Source organism: Ostrinia furnacalis, unplaced genomic scaffold (genome assembly GCF_004193835.3).
Source record: "Ostrinia furnacalis isolate ACB-3 unplaced genomic scaffold, ASM419383v2 OfSCF1656, whole genome shotgun sequence".
In the NCBI taxonomy this organism is placed as follows: Eukaryota; Metazoa; Arthropoda; class Insecta; order Lepidoptera; family Crambidae; genus Ostrinia; species Ostrinia furnacalis.
In genome coordinates this window covers 298443-320859 of record NW_021131895.1, presented here as the reverse complement: position 1 = coordinate 320859, position 22417 = coordinate 298443, and the positions used below count along the sequence as shown (strand labels likewise).

The 22417-nt window shown below is 42.2% G+C and overlaps 6 protein-coding genes across 6 annotated transcripts in view; 4 read left to right on the top strand and 2 right to left on the bottom strand.

The window, feature by feature from the left end:
* The window catches only part of LOC114353394 (protocadherin Fat 1), a 28456-nt gene extending 26890 nt beyond the window's left edge, over positions 1–1566 (top strand). The window contains exons 34-35 of the mRNA XM_028305383.1: positions 477–600; positions 1317–1566. Of these exons, the coding sequence (XP_028161184.1) occupies positions 477–600; positions 1317–1397 (205 nt within the window). The 3' untranslated portion in view covers positions 1398–1566. The remainder of the gene's footprint in view (positions 1–476; positions 601–1316) is intronic.
* Positions 1567–2039: 473 nt separating this feature from the next.
* Positions 2040–12637, top strand: LOC114353391 (potassium/sodium hyperpolarization-activated cyclic nucleotide-gated channel 3). Its single transcript, XM_028305380.1, has 12 exons — positions 2040–2201; positions 8208–8400; positions 8836–9063; positions 9394–9568; positions 9649–9763; positions 9842–9958; positions 10056–10154; positions 10233–10306; positions 10379–10496; positions 11050–11282; positions 11713–11840; positions 12178–12637. Exons 1-12 carry the CDS (start codon positions 2165–2167, stop codon positions 12341–12343), a joined length of 1683 nt encoding a protein of 560 aa, XP_028161181.1. The 5' UTR covers positions 2040–2164; the 3' UTR covers positions 12344–12637.
* On the top strand, positions 5036–7289 carry LOC114353392 (uncharacterized). Its single transcript, XM_028305381.1, has 3 exons — positions 5036–5199; positions 6329–6452; positions 7040–7289. The coding sequence occupies exons 1-3, from the start codon at positions 5066–5068 to the stop codon at positions 7118–7120; spliced, it is 339 nt and encodes a 112-aa protein (XP_028161182.1). The 5' UTR covers positions 5036–5065; the 3' UTR covers positions 7121–7289.
* Positions 12500–13124, bottom strand: kud (oligosaccharyltransferase subunit 5 kud). Its single transcript, XM_028305382.1, has 2 exons — positions 12951–13124; positions 12500–12871 (listed from the first exon to the last, which is right to left on the bottom strand). Exons 1-2 carry the CDS (start codon positions 12954–12956, stop codon positions 12632–12634), a joined length of 246 nt encoding a protein of 81 aa, XP_028161183.1. The 5' UTR covers positions 12957–13124; the 3' UTR covers positions 12500–12631.
* A 1263-nt stretch (positions 13125–14387) lies between these two features.
* LOC114353385 (uncharacterized) lies at positions 14388–20664 on the top strand. The gene is made up of 4 exons (XM_028305368.1): positions 14388–15563; positions 16126–16288; positions 16657–16890; positions 18550–20664. Exons 1-4 carry the CDS (start codon positions 14559–14561, stop codon positions 20511–20513), a joined length of 3366 nt encoding a protein of 1121 aa, XP_028161169.1. The 5' UTR covers positions 14388–14558; the 3' UTR covers positions 20514–20664.
* On the bottom strand, positions 20134–21573 carry LOC114353384 (uncharacterized). The gene is made up of 2 exons (XM_028305367.1): positions 21217–21573; positions 20134–21005 (listed from the first exon to the last, which is right to left on the bottom strand). Exons 1-2 carry the CDS (start codon positions 21446–21448, stop codon positions 20644–20646), a joined length of 594 nt encoding a protein of 197 aa, XP_028161168.1. The 5' UTR covers positions 21449–21573; the 3' UTR covers positions 20134–20643.
* Positions 21574–22417: the final 844 nt, after the last annotated feature.

Below are 22417 nucleotides of genomic sequence, written 5' to 3'. Positions count from 1 at the left end.
TCCCGGTGTATAAACTTCTATAATTTCGTTTTTGTACAGTCAGATCTTTTCTGTGCGGTAGCACTCATTGCAGACGAGGCCACACTCGTTCCTTAACATTATTACGGCACTGGCGTCAGTCTCCTCCTCCATAGACCTCTCGCAATGCACTACGTCACTAATTAAAGCCGATTATTATGGCATTAAGTTAGCTTTATGTATTCTTAGTACAGACGACATCCTAAGATGACGACATCACATTAATTTAGCCAACCCACCTATAATTTTATTGAAAGCCTGAAAGCCACCTATTAGAACTTATAATGTGCCACTGGTGAATGACAGGTCACAGGACTCAACAGTTAGAGCAAGAGTTCGATATAGTGGCTAAAAGAACAGCACACCGGCAGGAGAGCGCAAATAGCTCATTCCGGCCATCTAACTTCTGCATCTTCTGCTTTGACAACCAACAACCAATCTGTTTGTTTTCCATGCAGTGACGCGAGTGGCGACTCCGACCTGATCGGCATCGAGGACATGCCGCAGTTCCGCGACGACTACTTCCCGCCCGGCGACACAGACTCAAGCAGCGGCATCATCTTGCACATGGGCGAAGCCACGGTAGGGCACGTTATGTACACCCAAACGTTATTGAATGAGGCTTTTCGCGATTGAAAAATTCGCCAAATGGCAATACGTAGACGCAAGGTCCAAATGCTGCGTGATTGGTGGATTTTGACATATCTGTCAATGTCATTAAATTGAACCTGACGGCGTGCACGATGGCGATGACGATCAGGGGAGCTGCTCCAAAACGCTGTTTACGTAGTTTCGGGTCTCTCTGCAACATTCGAAACTTCGGGTAACGTTTTTCGGAGTAGCCCCACAGACATACGCATTGATCGCTATAATATCGCCATCGCGCATGCAAGCTAGTCGCGTTGGTTTAGCTAGTTAGCCAAACCTTTAGATATGGTGAGACCCAGACGCATGGGTACCTACCCCCTAAAAAAACTGTGCGCGTGGGTACCTACTTAGCTACTCCTTCAAAAAAAATGTCTAGAATAGGGGTCTCCAAACTACCGCCCGCGGGCCATATCCGGCCCGCGAAGCCTATGTTTGCATAGGTGTGCATAAAAATTAAAAATGTTATAACCCTCGTAACATACCGAAAAAAATATTATGGCCCCAAGGCTTCAAAGTTTGGAGACCCCCTCCAAAACGGCACCATCCACTGAAACTTGCCGCTATCGACTACGGCTGTTAGCGTCAGCATTATTTAAGCAGTTTTCATACCTGTATTTTCTGCCTTATAACTTAATTTCTTATCTCTGCAGGACAACAAGCCCGTGACCACGCATGGCAACAACTTCGGGTTCAAGTCCACCAAGTACCTGCCACAGCCGCACCCAAAGTAACTGCCAAGTAACCTGTCCAGGGTGCCTACGCCGCGCGAAGTGCGCACACGCGTTTATCATCGGGAAACATTAGCATGATATTATTAGTAAAGATACCTATGTACATATTGTAAATTGTAACATGATTATCTATTTTTATACAAATATATTTTATTTTTATTTGCTACTATTTTGGTTTAATGTTTCAATAAGTTTATTTTGCCCAAGTGCGTAAAGTATCGTAAGCCAAAGAATAAATGCAACTCCAATCTCCAATGCAACTTAAAACTTAAAGACAACGTTTATCATCTGTGATTCTTTGATTGTAAATGTCTTAAAGTTCCAAAATACTAGTGGTCTAGACAAAGTGCAAATTTTATAGTTCCAAAATACTGGACTGTCCTGTCGATGACATTGACAGTGGGGCGCCACCGTCAATACCGGATCGCTGGTTCAGATTTTTGCCATGTTGGAAACCATATAATTGAACGATGGTAGCGCCCCCCTGTCATTGAGTTTGGCGGGACAGTTCAGCGTGGGTCATCTATAATCGCAAACCAGTCGAAAAGTGGTCGAAAAGCCCCTTTTTTGTATGGAGTTTTGACGGATTCGATTTTCGATTCGATCAAAAAGTGCGTTTTGTCTAGGGGGGCTGGACTGTCCTGTCGATGACATTGACATTGACAGTTCAGCGTGGGTCATCTATAACTGTCTGGTAACCTGAAAAAACTGAAAGATTACAATTTAATTATTTTTTACACTCACCTTCGAACTCGGAAAACAAAACCATGACTCGCAAAAAGCATTACTGTTCATTAGAGTTAGGTAAGTACCAATAAGATCATTTCCAAGCAAGTTTTAACGAAATGAAAGGTTCAAAAATGTAGCAGAACCACCTGGTTTCTTTTATAGACTTTAGCCCAGAGAATCTCAAGATTCTAGACCTCCACCACGTGGGGTCAATCTGCACTTAGATAAATTTGAGCCCATCCCTTTGCCACAGGCATGAAATAATCATCACCAAGGCAATGATGTCGGTTAATTCAAATTATTTATTAGTAAATGTACGCCCTTTTCAGGGCACATTTACCTAACTACAAGTCCCAATATAGCTTGCTCTGCCACCATAAATCCGCTGGTGTTGAAAAGAAGTGGCGGAGGTAACTCAAGTCACCTTTGTCAGCCTCTTTTTCAGAAAAGACTATTCACGAGTTTAAGTGCGAGCTAGGCAGGTAAACAGAAGTGACAATGGATAGGGCATATAATACGCGCAGGACTAATAGCCGATGGGACAGCAAGGTTCTGGAGTGGAGGCCACGTACCGGAAAGCGCAGCGTAGGACGTCCACAAGGTGGACCGACGACCTCATAAAGGTAGCGGGAAGGCGCTGTATGCAGGCCGCCACCAACCGGCCATTGTGGAAATCATTGGGGGAGGCCTATGTCCAGCAGTGGACGTCCTATGGAATAAATGATGATGATGATGAGGCAGGTAAAGTCCACGCACTTGTCATTAGGGTCGGACAGCATGCTGCCGCCGCAACCGGCGTGGTCGGCGGGCTGCCGCGCGCTGCGCAAGGCCTGCCTGATCTCCGAGAAGCACCCCGCCACGTACCTGCACTTCCGCAGCTACCCCACCGTCATCGCCGAGCGCCAGCGCCAGCTGAATGAGGGCGGGCCCTACGTTATACACCCTTTCAGCTTCTTCAGGTCTCATTCAGTTTTATTGCACACAGTAAACAACTTATCGTTTAGCAGCTTACATGACAAAAACAGGGATGTTATGGATATCCGTAAACGAAACCGAAACTTTCGGATATCCGAAATAAAAAAATATCCGTAACCGTAACCGATTCAACAGTTTCGGATGTAGGCAGTTTAATTATTTTTTGTATAGCATTATATTATGTAAAGGCATAACAGCCTGATTTACCTTTATAATGCCATCTAGTATCAATTTTTATTTTTTAATTATTTTTTATTCGATGTTTATTTTGCGCAGCCATGAATGAACCGTGTTGGAAAGCTATTGCAAATTGCACTCTAAAGCACAGGTATCCGTAACCGTTACCGAAACGTTCGGATATCTGAAATAAAAAAATATCCATAACCGTAACCGAAACCGGTACAATATTATTCCTATATTCGTAACCATATCCATACCATAACCGAAACTACATATCCAATTACTTAGGTAAGTAGGTACTAGTTTTTGATAGATATTCCGGATATCATCATCTCTTACTTCATAGCATGTCTAAGTACTGCAGTTATGAACCACCCGGCTACTCGCAGTTGGTTCGGTTCGGTCCTAGAGACAAAGATCTGTAACCAAAGTAGTAAATAGGTAGCTACTAGGACTACAAGAGGTACGAACAGAGCGATTTCAGAAATGCTAGCTTCATAAAGCGAAGCTATATCGAAATAGACACTGTCGCGAGTAATTTTGTACAGTTGCAGCACTTAGTTAATCCACCAATAAAACTAAGAAGGCCACCTTCCAGTTTGGTCTGGAACACCGTGATGTCAGTGCTAAACATCGCGCACATGGTGCTATCAAGCCTGCGCCTGTGCTTCGTGCTGCACGCGGCCGGCCCGACGCGGCTCCACCCCGTCGACCACGCTCTCCTCGCGCTACACATCTGCTGCTTGGCCGATATTGTCGTGATGTTCCACGTTGGGTACTTGGAAGGAAGGGGCAACGTCATTTTGGATAGATCCCTAATTGCTTGGTGAGCAAGATTTGAAGTGTGAATTTTTCTTTTGTTTAGTGTCTTGTGATCTCGCATACTTTGCTCGACAATACTAAACTANAAATGTAACAACAGCGCGGGCGACACAGTGCGAATCGTATTTTGACTACGAAAATAAATATAAATAAATCATGCAGTGAGTTCCATAGTTATCTAAAAACAAGATACGATATTCTAAAACAAAAATACGACTTAGTAGTCACCCCGCTACTTAACTGTTTTGTGTTTAGTGCTTTGATTTGTGTTATTCAATCCTACTTAATATTATAAATGCGAAAGTTTGGATGTCTGGATGTCTGTATGTTTGTTACTCTTTGTAGCAAAAACTACTAAACGGATTTTGATGAAACTTTACAGTATTATTGTTCATAACCCAGCATAAAACATAGGCTATAATTTATGACGATATGTGACAAACTAAATTTCACGCGGGTGAAGCCGCGGGCAAAAGCTAGTTTTCTATAAACTTGTAAAACTCCCAAAACTTTGTTTTATTTTATAATCGGCCGTTTGGTGTAGTGTTTCAGAACGGACTACTATGCCGAGAGGTCCCGGGTTCGATTCCCGGCCGGGCAGAAATTGAAATGATGAATTTTAATTTCTGTGACGGGTCTGGGTGTGACTATGTATAATATTTATGTATTTAAAAAAAAAGTATATAAGTAGTATATCCATTAAGCTAGCACCCATAACACAAGCATTAAGTTGCTTACTTTGGGGCTAGCTGGCGCTGTGTGAAAATTGTCCAAAGATTAATTATTAATTATTATTATTATAATTCCGCAGGTTTTTTTAGAACTATTCCTCAGTTGTCCCGCTCTGGCACATATAATAAATGGTCACGTTAACCATGGTGGACTCAGTGGCCTTTGTGTATTAAGTGTAACAAATTACTAATAATTTTTTCAGCCTAAACCGGCAGCTGCAAGCACTCTCCATGACGAAGTACGGCTCGGTGGACTCCGGGCTGAACCGCGCGGGGCTGGCGCCGGGCACCAACAAGCACGCCGTCGAGGGCTCCAACCCCATGTGGAACGAGGCCATCCGCGCGCCCGACTTCGACGCCATCAGGTAACATCATAGCTCTCTTCCAATGAATATTTTATTCAACGACATAAAACAACATCCAAGAAATAAAACAAAACTAAAACTAAATAGAGTGGGTAATGTGCGTGTCACTGAAACCGTATCCACTCAGCATCATGCCGAGGTGTCGTAAGAGACACCACGACGCTGGTCTTCTGTGGATACTCGAAGAGCAAGAGGCACTGCTATGACGCAGCAATACCTACTACTCCGGTTGCAGTAGGTACAAGTAACTAATTCGTATTCAGTCCAATCTTTGGAGTCCAAAGGACCAGTGCCGTACCTAGCCTTTCATACTCCCGGTGTATAAACTTCTATAACTTCGTGTTTGTACAGTCAGATCTTGAAATGATGAATTTTAATTTCTGTGACGGGTCTGGATGTTACTATGTATAATATGTATGTATTTAAAAAAAAAAAAGTATATAAGTAGTATATCCGTTAAGCTAGCACCCATAACACAAGCATTAAGTTGCTTACTTTAGGGCTAGCTGGCGATGTGTGAAATTGTCTAAAGATTTATTATTATTATGTTTGTACGCTTTGGAGCTCACGGGTCAAAAGTGGCCCGGTCCTTTATAAGGCTTGCGTGGGGATACAGATCCAACACGTAGAGGCCGTTTATAATTATTATCTATATTTTCTTCTTAAAGATTCTCGGAACTGGTTGTTCCGGTATTGCAAGAGAACCTTAATTATTATTATTATTATCTTTTCTGTGCGGTAGCACTAATTGCAGACGAGGCCACACTCGTTCCTTAACATTATTACGGCACTGGCGTCAGTCTCCTCCTTCATAGACCTCTCGCAAACGCAATGTACCTAATACGTCACTAAGTAAGGCCGATTATTATGCCATTAAGTTAGCTTTATTATTCTTCGTACAGTCGACACATTAGCCAACCTACCTATATTTTTGTTGAAAAGTTGCACCTAATTTATAACATGCCACTGGCGAATGACAAGACTCAACAGTTGCAATTGGAGCAAGAGTTCGATATAGTGGCTAAAAGAACACCAGCAGGAGAGCGCAAATACAGTAGCTCATTCCGGCCATCTAACTTCTGCATCTTCTGCTTTGACAACGTGACAATGTTGTTTGTTTTCCATGCAGTGACGCGAGTGGCGACTCCGACCTGATCGGCATCGAGGACATGCCGCAGTTCCGCGACGACTACTTCCCGCCCGGCGACACAGACTCAAGCAGCGGCATCATCTTGCACATGGGCGAAGCCACGGTAGGGCACGTAATGGAACCAATAACATAATAAAAAAATATGTACCTAAACGTTATTGAATTGATTTGAACTTCGATGTAACTTTTATGAGACAATAAATAAATTAAAAAAAGAACCTGCCGGCGTGCACGATGGCGATGACGATCAGACAAACGTATTGATCGCACGCAAGCTGGTCGCGTTGGTTAGCCCAAGCGGACGTGAGAGACGCAAACGCATGGGTAACCCCTCAAAAAAACTGTGTCTACTTAGCTAGAGTAATTCCAAAACAGCACCATCCATTGAAACTTGCCGCTATCGACTACGGCTGTTAGCGTCAGCATTATTTAAGTAATTTTCATATAGTTCCAAAATAGTGAACTGTCCTATCGATGACATTGACAGTGGGGCGCCACCGTCAATACCGGATCGCTGGTTCCGATTTTTGCCATGTTGGAAACCACAGAGAGCTCTGCTCTCTGTGGAAACCATAATAGTTGAACGATGGTAGCGCCCCCCTGTCATTGAGTTTGGCGGGACAGTTCAGCGTGGGTCATCTATATCTACCTGTCTTTCCTGTCTTGTAACTTAATTTCTTATCTCTGCAGGACAACAAGCCCGTGACCACGCATGGCAACAACTTCGGGTTCAAGTCCACCCCGTACCTGCCACAGCCGCACCCAAAGTAACTGCCAGGGTATAACCTGTCCAGGGTGCCTACGCCGCGCGAAGTGCGCACACGCGTTTATCATCGGGAAACATTAGCATGATATTATTAGTAAAGATACCTATGTACATATTGTAAATTGTAACATAATTATCTATTTTTATACAAATATATTTTATTTTTATTTGCTACTATTTTGTTTTAATGTTTCAATAAGTTTATTTTGCCCAAGTGCGTAAGTATCGTAAGCCAAAGAATAAATGCAACTCCAATCTCCAATGCAACTTAAAACTCAAAGACAAGGTCTATCATCTGTGATTCTTTGATTGTAAATGTCATAACTGTCTGTTAAAACTGAAAGATTACAATTTAATTAATTTTTACACTCACCTTTGAACTCGGAAAACAAAATCATGACTCGCAAAAAGCATTACTGTTCATTAGACTTAGGTAAGTACCAATTAAGATCATTTCCAAGCTAGTTAACGAAATAAAAGGTTCAAAGATGTAGCAGAACCACCTGGTTTCTTTTATCGACTTATGCCCAGAGAATCCCAAGATTCTAGACCACCACCACGTGGGGTCAATCTATGCTTTTGTCACAGGCATGAAATAATCATCACCAAGGCAATGTAGGTACGCCCTTTTAAGGGCACATTTACCTACCTACAAGTCCCAATATAGCTTGCTCTGCCACCATATCCGCTGGTGCTGAAAAGAAGTGGCGGAGGTAACTCAAAAGTCACCTTTGTCAGCCTCTTTTTCAGAAAAGACCATTTACAAGTTATGTATTAAGTGCGAGCTAGGCAGGTTAAGTCAACGCACTTGTCATTGTCACGTCCGAAATACCGCAGTGTCTCAAGACAAAAGTCTTTGACCAGTGTGTGATGGTATCATGGTATACGGATCTGAGACGTGCGTGGTCACTTACTATGGGCCTCATAAGAAGGCTCAAGGTCACCCAAAGGGCGATGAAGCGTGCTATGCTCGGAGGTCGCGGGAGGTGCCTGGATGCGAGCGGCGCAAGACCGGTCTTTGTGGAAATCCTTGGGGGAGGCCTTTGTCCAGCAGTGGACGTCTTTCGGCTGAACGAACGAACTTGTCATTAGGGTCGGACAGCATGCTGCCGCCGCAGCCGGCGTGGTCGGCGGGCTGCCGCGCGCTGCGCAAGGCCTGCCTGATCTCCGAGAAGCACCCCGCCACGTACCTGCACTTCCGCAGCTACCCGACCGTCATCGCCGAGCGCCAGCGCCAGCTCAACGAGGGCGGGCCCTACGTCATACACCCTTTCAGCTTCTTCAGGTTTCATTCAATTTATTGCGGAGCACCTAATAGACAACTTATCATTTAGCAGCTTACACGTCCAAAACCACATATACGTCGGTAATATGGATAGCTTTTCTGTGATAACTTAGGTAAGTAAGTAGGTACTAGTTTTTACCCGTGACTTCGTCCGGATAGATTATAAACATCATCTTCTCTTACTTCCTGAAGTTTCATGTCTAGGTACTACAGTTGTGGACTACCCGGCTATCCGCAGTTGGACCGCTCCTAGAGACAAAATCAGTAACAAAAGTAGTAAATAGGTAGCTACTAGGACTACAAGAGGTAACAGCGATTTGAGCAATGCCTTCATAAAGGGAAGTTATTTCGAAATAGACACTGTTGCGGATGTAATTTTGTGTAGTTGCAGTACTTAGTTAATCCACCATTAAAACTAAGAGGGCCACCTTCCAGTTTGGTCTGGAACACCGTGATGTCAGTGCTAAACATCGCGCACATGGTGCTATCAAGCCTGCGCCTGTGCTTCGTGCTGCACGCGGCCGGCCCGACGCGGCTTCACCCCGTCGACCACGCTCTCCTCGCGCTACACATCTGCTGCTTGGCCGATATTGTCGTGATGTTCCACGTTGGGTACTTGGAAGGAAGGGGCAACGTCATTTTGGATAGATCCCTAATTGCTTGGTGAGCAAGATTTGAAGTGTGAATTTTTCTTTTGTTTAGTGTCTTGTGATCTCGCATACTTTGCTCGACAATACTAAACTGNGAAATTAGTTTTATTTCCATTTAAATTAAGTAGGTACTTTTTTTTATGAAATCAACATTATATCAAATATTTGAAACAATTGAAATGTGATGTCACGAAACTTAGGACCCCTCCCACCCCTTGTCACACCATGTCACACTTTGTCAACCCCCTCCCCCCCCTCTTTACGTGTGACGTACTTTATGGATGACCCCTTACTCACATGTATTCGAAAATCTATTTAATTCATGTACTTAAATCTGTTTCAGCCGTTATGTTCGATCTTGGTTCTTCGTCGATTTGATATCAAGCCTGCCCGTAAGTTACGTGCTATTGTACCATCGTCCAACCACCAAGAAATATGTTTTGATAGGCCATATTCTGGCCGTTTTGAAATCAGTCAGAATTTGCCGGGATATGAACCACATTGTAACATTTATGAAGGTAAGTATTCGTTTATTCACCTAGTTCTGTTTCCATTAAATTATGCGTCATAAGCAACAGATTTTTATAATTTTTAACAGATATTTCGGAAGTCTTACATTTGCTACGGCACCATACGCAACCTGATTCTGTTCCTCCTGTCGGCACATTGGTGCAGCTGCTGCATATACGTCCCCCCGGTTCTCAACTACTACTGTAAGTCCTCACGTTAATCCTTCTAAACTTCATTTTGTAAAACTGAATTCACTACACAAGGATTTAACATTTCACCAGGGACGGGGAAAATGGTTAGAGGCTATAATTCATTTCTGAATTCGACGAATCTGAACGGTTACCCTATCGGTTATAGATACCAAAGAAGCATATTTATTTGTCTGTCTGCTTTTATGGGTAAGTTTACTTAGTACTTAATTATTTTATCAATTTAATGAAATTAGCAACTCTACTAATGGCATCACACTACTATATTACTTTAATCTTTACCCAGGTGCTGGATTCTCTATGTACAGAGTGTACGAGCCATTTGAAGTCATGATAAACGCTTCGCTCATATTGTACGCTGCACTCTTCATGATCTATACGTTAGGTAAAGTTCCTAAATAATCTTATTTATCTATCTAGTCTAGGTATGATAAATCTCTAACCGCATCAATTAATTTTGTAGTGTATCTCATAAAAGTCTACATCACGAGTTACCATTCTGTAATACGCTATCATGAGCTGATGAATCAATTGGAGGCAAGTATCAAAGTTGATTGATTGATTAAAACGTGATTTTCCCTGTTTACTGTACCATTAAACCTGATCCAGGAATATATGCGACACAAGCAGTTCCCCGCGCAACTGAAGAAGAGAGTCTTCGCCTTCTATTACTACCAGTACCAGGGCAACTACTTCAGGGAAGACTTGGCATTCGACACTCTGTCCGGTAACATTGCTGTAGACAATACCCATCCATTACTACATCACTCTCACCTACTAGGTAGTCGATGATTCGACAGCATAAAGGTCTCCAAAGACTTAGACTCCAACAAAGCCGAATAAGGTTCTATTATGCAACCAAGAAGACACTCCTGAACCCATTCAGTGTAGAGATGTAGGCCAAATTCTCGATTTGCCCCTAGTAAATAGTGTCGTGCTCCTGCAACGGAGTGGAGACCAAATGACGTGATGATGGACGACGACTTTCTCACGCAAGTTTCGAGGTTTACGTCACTAATTCCATAGGCAACTAAAATCGCTGACATAACTATGAACAGGGCATTTATAGCACGCAGTGCTGAGGGCCGATGGGGCAGCAGGGTTCTGGAAAAGGGTCACGCGGCAAGCGCAACGTGGGACCACCACAAGGTGGATAAATGACCTCATAAAGGTTGTCGCCACCAACCAGCCAATCTGGAAATCATTAAGGGTGGTCTATGTAGTGGTCCTGTCCTGTGGTTGAAACAATAATGTTGAATTGTTGATGATGAATCCTGCAGAGCAACTGCGCAACGAGATCGTCCTGCACACGTGCCACAAGTTAGTCGACAAGGTGGAGNAGGTGGAACTGTTCGATGGGCTACCAGCCAGCGTGGTAGGCTCCGTCCTGGGCTGCCTCCGAGCTGAAGTCTACTTGCCTAATGACCTGGTGGTGCGCGCGGGGGACATCGGAGACTGCATGTACTTCATCGCCAGCGGAACTGTGGCCGTGTACTCGCTGAAGGGAGTCGAGGTATTTTTTCTTGGAAGGTGCAGAGATTATTCTGCCAAGGGAAGGCAACCATTCTTTATTTATATTAACTGGTACCCATAGTAGTCTTTTCAGAGAACTTATCACTTCACAAACATAGGTTACCACTTTTTAGACTTTCCGCCACAGAAAAGTAACGCGAAAAATGAGATCAGCCTTTTGTTTTGACAATTAAAATTTTGGCTGACCCTCACATCCACATGTTTTCCTCCACTAAAGTGGATACTATGACTGTCGTCTTTTATCGAAGCTCCTATTGCAGCTGTATACCTATCTACCGGCTTATTGAGTCCGAGACAAGGGCTGTCTCAAGTGTCTTATTCTACTGCATACGTGAGTACGTATGCAGTAGAATAAGACCATAATGATGTTATGGTCATGATCATGATAAACTTTATGAACTTGTACATAGGTATGCCACCTGGTGGACGGCGCGCACTTCGGCGAGGTGGCGTTGCTGATGAAAGACAGCAAGCGCGTGGCCACCGTCGTCGCCGTCGAAATCACGCAAGTCTACCGCCTCGACGCTGAAGACTTTCGGTAACTTTTATGTTAATTCAATCACATGATAAACATACCCATTCTTATGTGGACACATTAAATGGGTACACCTTTTTCTGGTGCAGTCCTTTGTGACCCTGCACCATTTTCTCTTTAGAAAATCAATTTGAATGACGACTGAACTATGCCTCCTAGAAAGAAATTATATAGCTGCTGCAATTGACAGCTGTAATAAAATTAAATTCTTTGGCTTCAGGGTTTTCTACTTTGAAATATTAGCTAATGAAAAATAGCATGAATTCCAATACCATTCAACTATTCCAACTTCAGATCCAAAATATGTAGCTAAATATGATTCAATTATTCTTATTTGCAGGCACTTCATCGTCTCATACCAAGTACTGTTTGAGCGCATAGAAGCCCTTGCATCACAGAGAATGCACGAGACTGTTCTACTGGACGAGGCTTTCAGGAGAAATCGTGAGAAATTCGCTGAACACACCCAGAGTTCTCAAGAGCTAAACAAGACTCCTACAAAGTAACTACTTATTTCAATTCTGAGATACATTACGATTATAATATTTTTCAATTAATAATTTTAAGTTTAAATAAACAAGCATGGATTGCTACTTTAGTTGTTAATAAACGAATTTACTGCTAATTACATGTTTTTATCGCTTTCCAAATAAAATTGCCTCTTAAAATTTAAAATTTGTGTATATTTCTTATATTACAAAATTATCTCCTTACTGCTGCATTGCACTCATACATATTCCAAGGGAATGCATTAGATAGATATAAAATAACTTACAGGCTAGACTTAATCAGTATCAGACGTAGATACCGACCCATAACAACAGGAATAGTATGCCGAAGCCCGAGAACAAGGAGGCTACCAAAGAAAGAAGGAGCTCTTTGAAAAGGTCTCGGGACAGCTTCGTGCTGGTCACCTCGTACACGAAGAACCATGCCGTGAAGAAGATACCGATACCGAGGAGCAGCAACGTCAGATGTGGGAACACCGCTGGGTTGATCGGCGACGCGTAGCGTACCATGGACTCGATTTCCAACTGAAATAAAAAGATTATATGCAGTCAATATACGTGATTAATGTAGTAATGATATGTTGTCGAATCGAATAATACTTACACTCATTTTGAATAGATATTTCTTGGATTTTGCTAAAGATTTACACGCCGCAAAACACTCCACCGGCCAATAGGAATTTGACAAATCGAACGTCAAATATTTTTTTAAATAATTTTCGGCATTGGAATATAGACCACGCTCTCAGACTATTTTCATCGAGTAGTGCAATAGGTATACGTTATATAGCCTGACCAGGAACATAAAAACCCTGGCACAGAGGCGCGTCAATTGCATTTGATAGTGCAACACTGAGTACAGTCGTACCTGTGTTAAATTAATAGGCTAACTTTATGTATCAGGATTCAGGATTACGGGCTAATTTGATATTTTCATAAATTAACGAAAAAATATTATTATAGGTAGCCTGATTTAAATAAATTAAATGAAACCATCAATCGAGCTAGTAGAATTTATTTTATTATTCATCAATAATCAAATTCAGAACTTGAATATTCAACTGCAATGTCTGCTCATGAACGCTTACTTACTTACTTCTTTCCCAATCCCATAAAATTCAACACTTAGAAAGTGACAAAAAATTTTAAAATAGGTAGTTGAAACAAACGGGTATTTCGCCAAAAATGGTCGATTTTGCCTAATTTCCTTGGCACGAAATTTTTTTTTCAAACCACAGCTAATTTTCATAGTGGACTGTACTATACGATAAACATGTCAGTCAATTTGACAACCTTTGTCGGAACATTATTCAATGAAAATATTGTCCGAACCCTTAGTATTTCTCTTCGACAAATACTTTAACACATTGTGAACCACTTTTCTTTCACGACTGTAATAATATTTTAGCAATTTAATTCATAAAACCAATTGCGCACATTTAAAATAAAGTTTGTTTACACTTTGACAGCAATAGACTGACATGCAAGGTGACATGTCAATGAAGTTTTCAGTTACTGTTGCCATTAAAAGAAATTAGTACCATTAGTTTTCCGCAACATGGCGAGGGTTTTTATGTTCCTGGTCAGGCTATAAAATCTTTCCCCTTTAATAAAACGCACGCGTATTTTTACATAACAAAATTATTTTTAATGGGGATTTAGACAGTGGGGATTCAATATATAGATGACCCACGCTGAACTGTCCCACCAAACTCAATGACAGGGGGGCGCTACCATCGTTCAACTATATGGTTTCCAACATGGCAAAAATCGAAACCAGCGATCCGGTATTGACGGTGGCGCCCCACTGTCAATGTCATCGATAGGACAGTTCAGTATTTTGGAACTATAACAGAGTAGGTATTTACGCAAATCGTCGCTGTCATTCGCATTATCAACATTTTATGGTCATGGTCAGTTACTATTAAGGAAGGGGTGCGTCTCCATATGAAAATACATAGTCAAATAAACTTTGTGTTAAAACTTTTAATTCCAAGTCTGATGCTGATGACCGAAAAAAACAACTGTCATACGTGATACGTCAAAATTTTTGTTGAAGTTCACACCAGCTGATTTCCACTAAGTTGTTGTTTTATAGTTAAAAAATCGCAATTTCTCATGATGAATTTGTTAAATCGAGCTGGTGAACTACCTAATTACTATGTAATGTAAAAGTAAAAGCTAAAATCAAATGTAAAAAACAAGGGAAACAATGAATCCGCAATGTTTCTTAATAAACTTGAACAGGGCTACAATGCACAATGCCAACATGAACATCGAACAAAAACCTACTGCAGCGAAGGAGAAGCTCATGTCCTACGAGGAGAAATCGGTAGGGTCCACCCCATTTTTCAAATGTGAAGCCTGTCCTTACATGGCGCTCGCCGAGGACGATATAAAGTTTCACCTGTTCACTGTGCACCCAGACCTAGCCAAGAGCAACGGGCTCGCAGACAACATACAGATCCCATGCCCGGGCTGCACCAGCATCTTCGACGCCGAGGAAACTCTGAGAACTCACTTGCGGAACCATCACAAAATGGGTATCAAAGACATAAAGAAAATGGTAAAGAGTCTAGTCCAAATCGCTCTGAAAAACGCCAAATTAAAAAAAGAAGAAAAGACTAATGATACCCCTCCCCCTCTGCCCATACAGCAGGTAGTAACAGACATGAAGATTCCCCAAGTGATTGAGATTATCCCTGATGCAGTTAATGCTAACAACCAATTGCCTGAAGGTGTTGCTTTCATATCAGTTGATGAGCTGAACAAAATGAGCACTCCAAACTTTGAGAAAGTTGACCCGAAGAATTTAATTCAAGAAGCCAGTATAAATATTGTGTACACAAATGAAGTATCAACTCAGTATGTTAATGTGAGTGAAGCAGGGGCCTCCAGTGCTAGCCATAATGTTGTCCAGGTGTCTAACATTCCCCCAGATCTGATATCATCAGTGCAGCCAAGGATAGCAGCTTTGCCATCTACAAACGCAAATCCTGCAAACTTGCCATCTCCTATCTCGAAAACAAAGGAAGATGGATTAATTTCAGATAGATCTGCTGAAGTGAATGACAATAGCATAGAAGAGGTAAAAGAAACTGGCGAGGCATGTCCACTTTGTCCTGTACATCTTGCAGATGAGAAGAATCAAGCGTACCACAGGAAGTGCCATCAAAACGGTCACTTGGTGTGTCCAGAATGTAAGANTTCGTTGGCGGTAGAGCTTTCTACGTCGCGCTGGGTCGGCATTATTGGCTAAATGCACAATTGCATTTATAGCATTCATTTTCACAAGCAAGGATCACAGCAAGGATATTTTGAATAAATAAACCATCGCGCGAGCCATTAAAAAAAAAAAAAAAAAAAAAAAAAAAAAAAAAAAAACAAGAAATAAAAAATAATAAAAAAAAAAAAAAAAAAAAAAAAAAAAAAAATAAATAAACCAACGAAGTGACATTCATATGAAATGACATTTATAAAAGTTAGGTTAAAATAGGTTTATTAGAGCTTTAAACAAGGCCCGAGCTCTCGATAACTTATCACACAGATAAAAGAGGATTTTAGCGCTAAATGACGATTATGAATAACAATTTTTATCAAACGTTTTATAAACCTCTATTAAGCATTTGATAAAATGTGAAAAATGATTATGAATAAGACCGTAAGTATTCACTGCAATCGATTAATGAACCGCGGAAATAATCAATTTTATCATACAAGAAATACCCCAGCACTAAATCTATTCCGTTTCACACATTGCGTACATTAAATNATGTAAGAGAGCTTTTGTGGCGGTTGATGCTCTTCATAACCATTTATGGAAAATACATAACATAGATCTGGAACTGCCGACGTGTGAAGTGTGTGGATTCAAAACATACAAAAAATATAGACTCTTCAATGTCCATATGAAATGCCATGGGAATGTGAAAAACTATATTTGTGAGTATCATCAATAATCTTTTATATTATTGGCCTTTTATGTAAAACAATGGTATATTTTTTGCCAACTGGTCTGGTGGTTCACATAGCAAATAGCCAGCTTAAGTTGCAGGTTTTGCAAATAATAAAATCGCTGTAGGGGGAAAAATTGCTGTGATAACAAGCATCTTCATCGGCAGTCCATGAATGCTTACAGAATATAACTACGTCTATGGACAAAAATCAGGCTGTCTATTTTTTTAAATTAATTTAAACTTCTTGCACATAATCATTGTAACGTGGAGGACTTACCTATCAACCAGTATCTGTACCAAGTAATTGGGATAGTCAAGCAATTTATTTTTAAGTACATTATTGTTGCTCTCCAGGCTCAATATGTTCAAAACCGTTCAAGAACGCCAACCAACTGTCGAAGCACAAGCAGATCCATCGGAAAGAGAAGAAGCAATGCTCCGTCTGCAAACTTGAGTTCAGTACTCCGCGGCGCATGGAGCTACACATGGCGGCCGTGCACGACAAGCTGCGGCCCTTCAAGTGCTGCCACTGCGACTACACCGCCGCCAGGAAGGCCGAGATGGCGCTGCACTTGCGCTCGCATACCGGTCAGTGGACTAGACCAGGGTTTCCCAATTTTTTTTTGCCAAAGAACCCTAATTGATTATACTTTTCCTAGCGGAACCCCCGTACTACTCCGCCCGCACGCCCTGCCCCTCCCTTGTGCGTAAACAAGTCGGTGCGAGCGAACAACGTCGGTCACGAAACGTGGGATAATATTTTTTACGGAACCCTTGCGGCCTTTCCACGGAACCCCAGGGTTCCGCGAACCACCATTCGGGAACCGCTGGACTAGACTTTAGTTACAGCGATAGGACGTCCACTGCTATTCAAAGACAACGGCTTCTAAGCAGATCCACTGGAAAGACAGAGCATTGCTCAGTCTGCAAGCGCATGAAGCTGCATATGCGGCCCTTCAAGTGCTGCCACTGCGACTACACCGCCGCCAGGAAGGCCGAGATGGCGCTGCACCTACGCTCCCATACAGGTCAGTGGACTAGGCTTTAGTTACAGCCATAGGACATCCACTGCTATTCAAAGACAACGGCCTCTAAGCAGATCCACTGGAAATGCAGAGCATTGCTCAGTTTGCAAGCGCTGAAGCTGCATATTGCTGCGGCCCTTCAAGTGCTGCCACTGCGACTACACCGCCGCCAGGAACATATTCTTATCTATGGCCAGGAAGGCCGAGATGGCGCTGCCACATGCGCTCGCATACCGGTCAGTGGTCTGGACTTTCTTTACAGCAGGACGTCCATTGCCATTGCACTGGACAAAGGCTTCTAAGCAGATCCGCAAAGAGAATGAGCTGTGGGATTTAGATGATCAACCACATAATGCTTCCTTTGTTTTGTGCTCGAGGACCAAGGTCCAGTTGGAACCATCACGGTTTTCCTATTTATACTAGGCAGGGTAAAAAACTTCGATACCGCGATGCAGGATTGTAGGCGCGGTGGTGTATGCCATAGTAAGTCATGTGTCAGCGCCATCTGTTGGTTGATGACACCACTAATCTGTAGTGGCATCATAGATGCCGCCACAAGCAGCGCTCGGTCTGTAAGTTAGAGGTCAGCACGGCGCGCCGCATGGAGCTGTACATGGCGTTCACGACAAGCTGCGGCCCTTCAAGTGCTGCCACTGTCAGTCTGGTCAGTGGACTAGACTTTAGTTACAGTGATAGGATGTACTGGACANACTGGACTACGGCCTCTAAGCAGATCCACTGAAAAGACAGAGCATTGCTCAGTCTGCAAGCGCATGAAGCTGCATATGCGGCCCTTCAAGTACTGCCACGCGTGGAAGGCCGAGATGACTTTACACCTGCGCTTACATACTGGTCAGTGGTATGGACTTTCGTTACAGCCTTCTTCTTAGTCGGACACTTGTCAGAGTGGTCGTGGTTGCGCTGATGAGGTATGCTGTGGGCTCCTGGCAATGGGCTTCCATTTTCTGGACGAAGGCCTCTCTCAAGGGTTTTCACAATGACTGGTCCTGCCGCGTATATACAGGTATTTCCCGTGATCACCAATAAACTTTTTTGTCTTACGGATAGTTTATTACTTTTGTTTTTTTTTTATAATACCTCAAATTACTTTAGACATTGACCAATGCTGTTTAACTATTGTTTCTGCGCTCATAGCGGCTAGACGCTCATAATGTAGGCACTTAGTACCTATACCTCTAAAAATAATTTCTCGATATTCCAGGTGTGAAGCCCTACGCGTGTAATCATGGCGACTGCACCTACAGATCCGCCGATCACAACGCAATGCGACGCCACAAGAAAACGCACTCCAAAGAGAGCGTCTACCAGTGCAAGTACTGCCCATACACCGCCATCCAATCAACCGTGTTCGCGGCGCATATGCTCTCGAAACACCCCAACGTTAGCTCAAACCAACTCCACCAGTGCCCCTACTGCCCCTTCAAAACAGTCAACAAAGACAAATTCCTCGTCCACCTCTCCACTCACTCGGACAAAAAGGAAATCCAGCTCCTACTCGAAATGAACGCCAAATCAAATAAACCGAGCTGGACGATACCGAGCAATGCGGAGCCAGAGAAAAACCCGACACAAGACTCCACTCCCAATAAACAGAGTGACGAAACTAACGCCATAGAAGTGTTCGATTGCGACAGCATATCCGAGAGCTTGCCGCAAAACTACTCAAAAAGCTACTGTAACACATCCAGCGGCGACGTCCCCCAACCCGACTATAACTCACAAGTGATCGTGACGGATCTCAGCAAAGATGACAACAATTCAGACTGCTTAATCTCCGAGAGCTCAAACGACACCATGATGGAAAGGCACCAGTATCCCTCGCAACACACCTTGCAGTTGCCTTACGATAACACGCAGTCGAATCTCCACGGGTTCCTGAATACATCGGTATCAATGAAACCGACATTCCTCCAAAATAATGACGTGAATTCTCTCGCTGCCAGTCACACCTCGATGGGGAATAATTGCAATAAAATCATGGGAAATTTCCCCATTAGGTTACCCCCAGTGCCGCAAATATCCGTTCGAAACAATATAATGCTGAAGCCCGTAGATAAGCTCTCTTTGCCTATTACAAAAGTGACAGGCCCCATAATAACGCCAACCCAGATATTACCCGTTCCATCTTCGAGTAACTCGCCAGTAAGCATCCAACTAGAACCTGACGGAATGCCAAGAAAAAAGCCGAAGATATCCGTGAAAAGCAACTTGATATTGAAAGGTCCAGATCAAGAAAATATGTTCCATTCGCAGCAAAAGATGGCGTTCAAAAGGCTGGAGGATAACGAGAGGTTCGGGTTAGGAAGCCCCATGACCTTCAACAATCTCATCACCACTCATACCATGATGGCGTATTCGGAAGACAATATGCTAGGGGATTCGGCGTCCACTCCCGTTGGCAATGAAATGAATGACAACTCCCAAATATTTACATTCAACCAGCAAATGAATGTTAATTCCATTACTATGCTCCCTCCGCCGGAGAAAATTCAAACAAACGATCCCAGTTACATCAAGCTGGAGGCGACTATAAAGCAGAACACCCAGTCGCCGAGTCTCGAGCGCATGTGCAACGCCAACATCCTCGGCAGCCAGGCCATCAGCCACGAGTACAAAGCCTCCCCGCCCCTTGAAGACATACACAAAAATATGAGCGAAATAAAAAACGAGGTGAAATCCGACGCTTTTTACAACCTACCGCTGAACAATACCGCGACGAACCCGTCTATATTAGACCAGTATTTGTTGGACAACATCATAGGTGGGCATATGGATTTGTCTTCGGTGGTTCTTCCCGAAGTCTCTGATGAACAGACTGACGTCATCGAGATCGATGATAATTCGGACGACAACAAGTTGCTGCCGCGATTCGACATGAACTTCCCTCTCGAGTCTTTGTATGTGATGCACAATGATTTCCACTTCTTAGAAAATGATGTTCCCGCAAATAACATGCCTGAAGTTGCTGTGAGCGAAATGAACAGAATAGTAACGGAGATGCCTATTATCAACCAAAAAGACAATTTAGATATCGTTCCTCCCGATAACTCGAATAACGACTTCCAAAACTTTATACAGGGCAAAAAGGATCCTATGATGAATACGTCAGTGAGACCGTCTACTAATAAAATAAATGTTAAAAATATTGAATTAATGAAAAATTGATTATTGTAAGTTGTTTAATGTAGAAATATGTAAATATTACATAACTTTGTATGTGTATATGCATTTAAAAGACTGTTATCTATAAATACAATATTATGTTGAACATTTTATTGGAATGATGCCTTGTTATTTATAAACAATTTCTGGAATATATTGCGATGAAATCTTTGCTATCCCTGACTTCTTGGCTGTGGTACAGTATCCATTCTTCGCTGATCCCGCCGAATGGTCTGGGGTCGGTATGGACGCCTTTTCCATTTGCAGGCCCAATAATAACTACGACTTTTCCCGAGAAGTACTTCAAATACTCCTTAAATGCCTCTCTATTGTTGAAGTAACAAAACAAGAGGGCTGTATTGTGTGATTCTTGAAGTAGCGTTATGATGTCTCTTTCTAACTTGTTGGCAGTGAAGAGGAGGGGTATAAACGTGGGTGGGGCGTACTTGCAGTGCCACCACGCCCCGTCTATCTCTACTCCTGATACCGGTATACCTGTGGAGAAAAGACACATTTGAAATTATTTTTTTATGCAAACTACCTACTTCTGAAGATTTTTCTTGGCAAAAGCCTCCTCCTCTAGAGAGCGTCAAGAAATATCCCGCACAAAAGGAAACACGGAAAATAAAAGAATTATAAAAGGAGTGATTCATGAGGCAACAACTAACTACCTGGGGTGCCTACATCATAGCGTGATTTAACTTACCCGTAGCCTCCGTAATTATCCACTCCAGCAGCCCACTCCCGCAGCCAATACTCAGCACTTTATCACAACGCAACCGCTGCAAGTGTTTCCGAAGAAAACTCAAATTCTCCTCAGAGGGAAACACCCACAGTAACTTGTTCCTATCTGGATGATCGTGATACTTCTCCACTATGTCCTTCCATTTCTTCTCTTTATAGAGCTCCACAATATCGTTCACTAAGTTCTCCTGCATATCACTGTTTTTAATTAAAATACAAACCACAATACAAACTTGCTACATAGACAAAATAGATAGACTAGATAAAAATGCGGATGAGAAACCTAGCATTGACAATGAGGGAGCGAGATATAGCCCAACGTACCTTCACTGGGATCGATCCATAAATCACCATACAGGGCCGAACTAGGTAATAACTTTTTCAATTATTTTCTAGAGAATCGGGTGTGTCTCACTTTAGAGAGTGATCTCCACTACCCTATCTATTAATAGCTATAAGAGTTAATAGGCACTTTCCCGAACTTGAATGGACATGCAAATAACTTAATAAGTACATCATATAAAATATCGAGAGACGATTTTTTTTTCTCCTCAATATTAGTGTAATGTCCGCCTCAAAGATCATGGAACCTGCCAACATTTAATAATAGGTTAAATCAGTTTCCCTTTCTATAAAAAAGCTTTTATCGGATTTGAACACTAAAATGTCTTAATAACTACACTTATATTTTAACAATCCGGCCCTGTAATAGCTCATCAGCAGTCAAGAAAAATTGGCCGTAACCCAAACATTATATTCTACTGGCACTAAATATAAATCAAATATTACATAAACTACACGCTAATAAATAAAAGATAAATGTTCAGAGTTCATTTTATTCGTATAAAATTGTTGGGTACAGTTACAAACAATGTTATATAAAATATTAGTAAAATACACAAACCAATAACAGTATGCATGTTTAATGAATAACTAAATTAGGATTTGCTTCCTAATTATAAGAGCTATCGTAATTTCGATAATTTTCTCCGCATGAGTTAACGCCCCCGTCTAAAGTTCAAACCACACTACGATTAGCTCGTAGCTATCTTAGCCAATATTCATCACCCACGTGATTTCGTAAATTAGCCTCGGTTTAAAATATTAACCTCTGCTTAGTTGCTCCGAAAACAACCAAGCTCATAAGAATCTACTTTCAGATT

Excerpts from the sequence above, each read along its gene's own strand:
- LOC114353392 (XM_028305381.1), top strand. The coding sequence starts at position 5,066 with ATGACGAAGTACGGCTCGGTGGACTCCGGGCTGAACCGCGCGGGGCTG. Across the intron at positions 5,200-6,328 it reads CCCGACTTCGACGCCATCAG|TGACGCGAGTGGCGACTCCG; the intron begins GTAACATCATAG and ends TTTTCCATGCAG. Across the intron at positions 6,453-7,039 it reads TGCACATGGGCGAAGCCACG|GACAACAAGCCCGTGACCAC; the intron begins GTAGGGCACGTA and ends TTATCTCTGCAG.
- LOC114353384 (XM_028305367.1), bottom strand. The coding sequence starts at position 21,448 with ATGCAGGAGAACTTAGTGAACGATATTGTGGAGCTCTATAAAGAGAAG. Across the intron at positions 21,006-21,216 it reads GATAATTACGGAGGCTACGG|GTATACCGGTATCAGGAGTA; the intron begins GTAAGTTAAATC and ends TTTTCTCCACAG.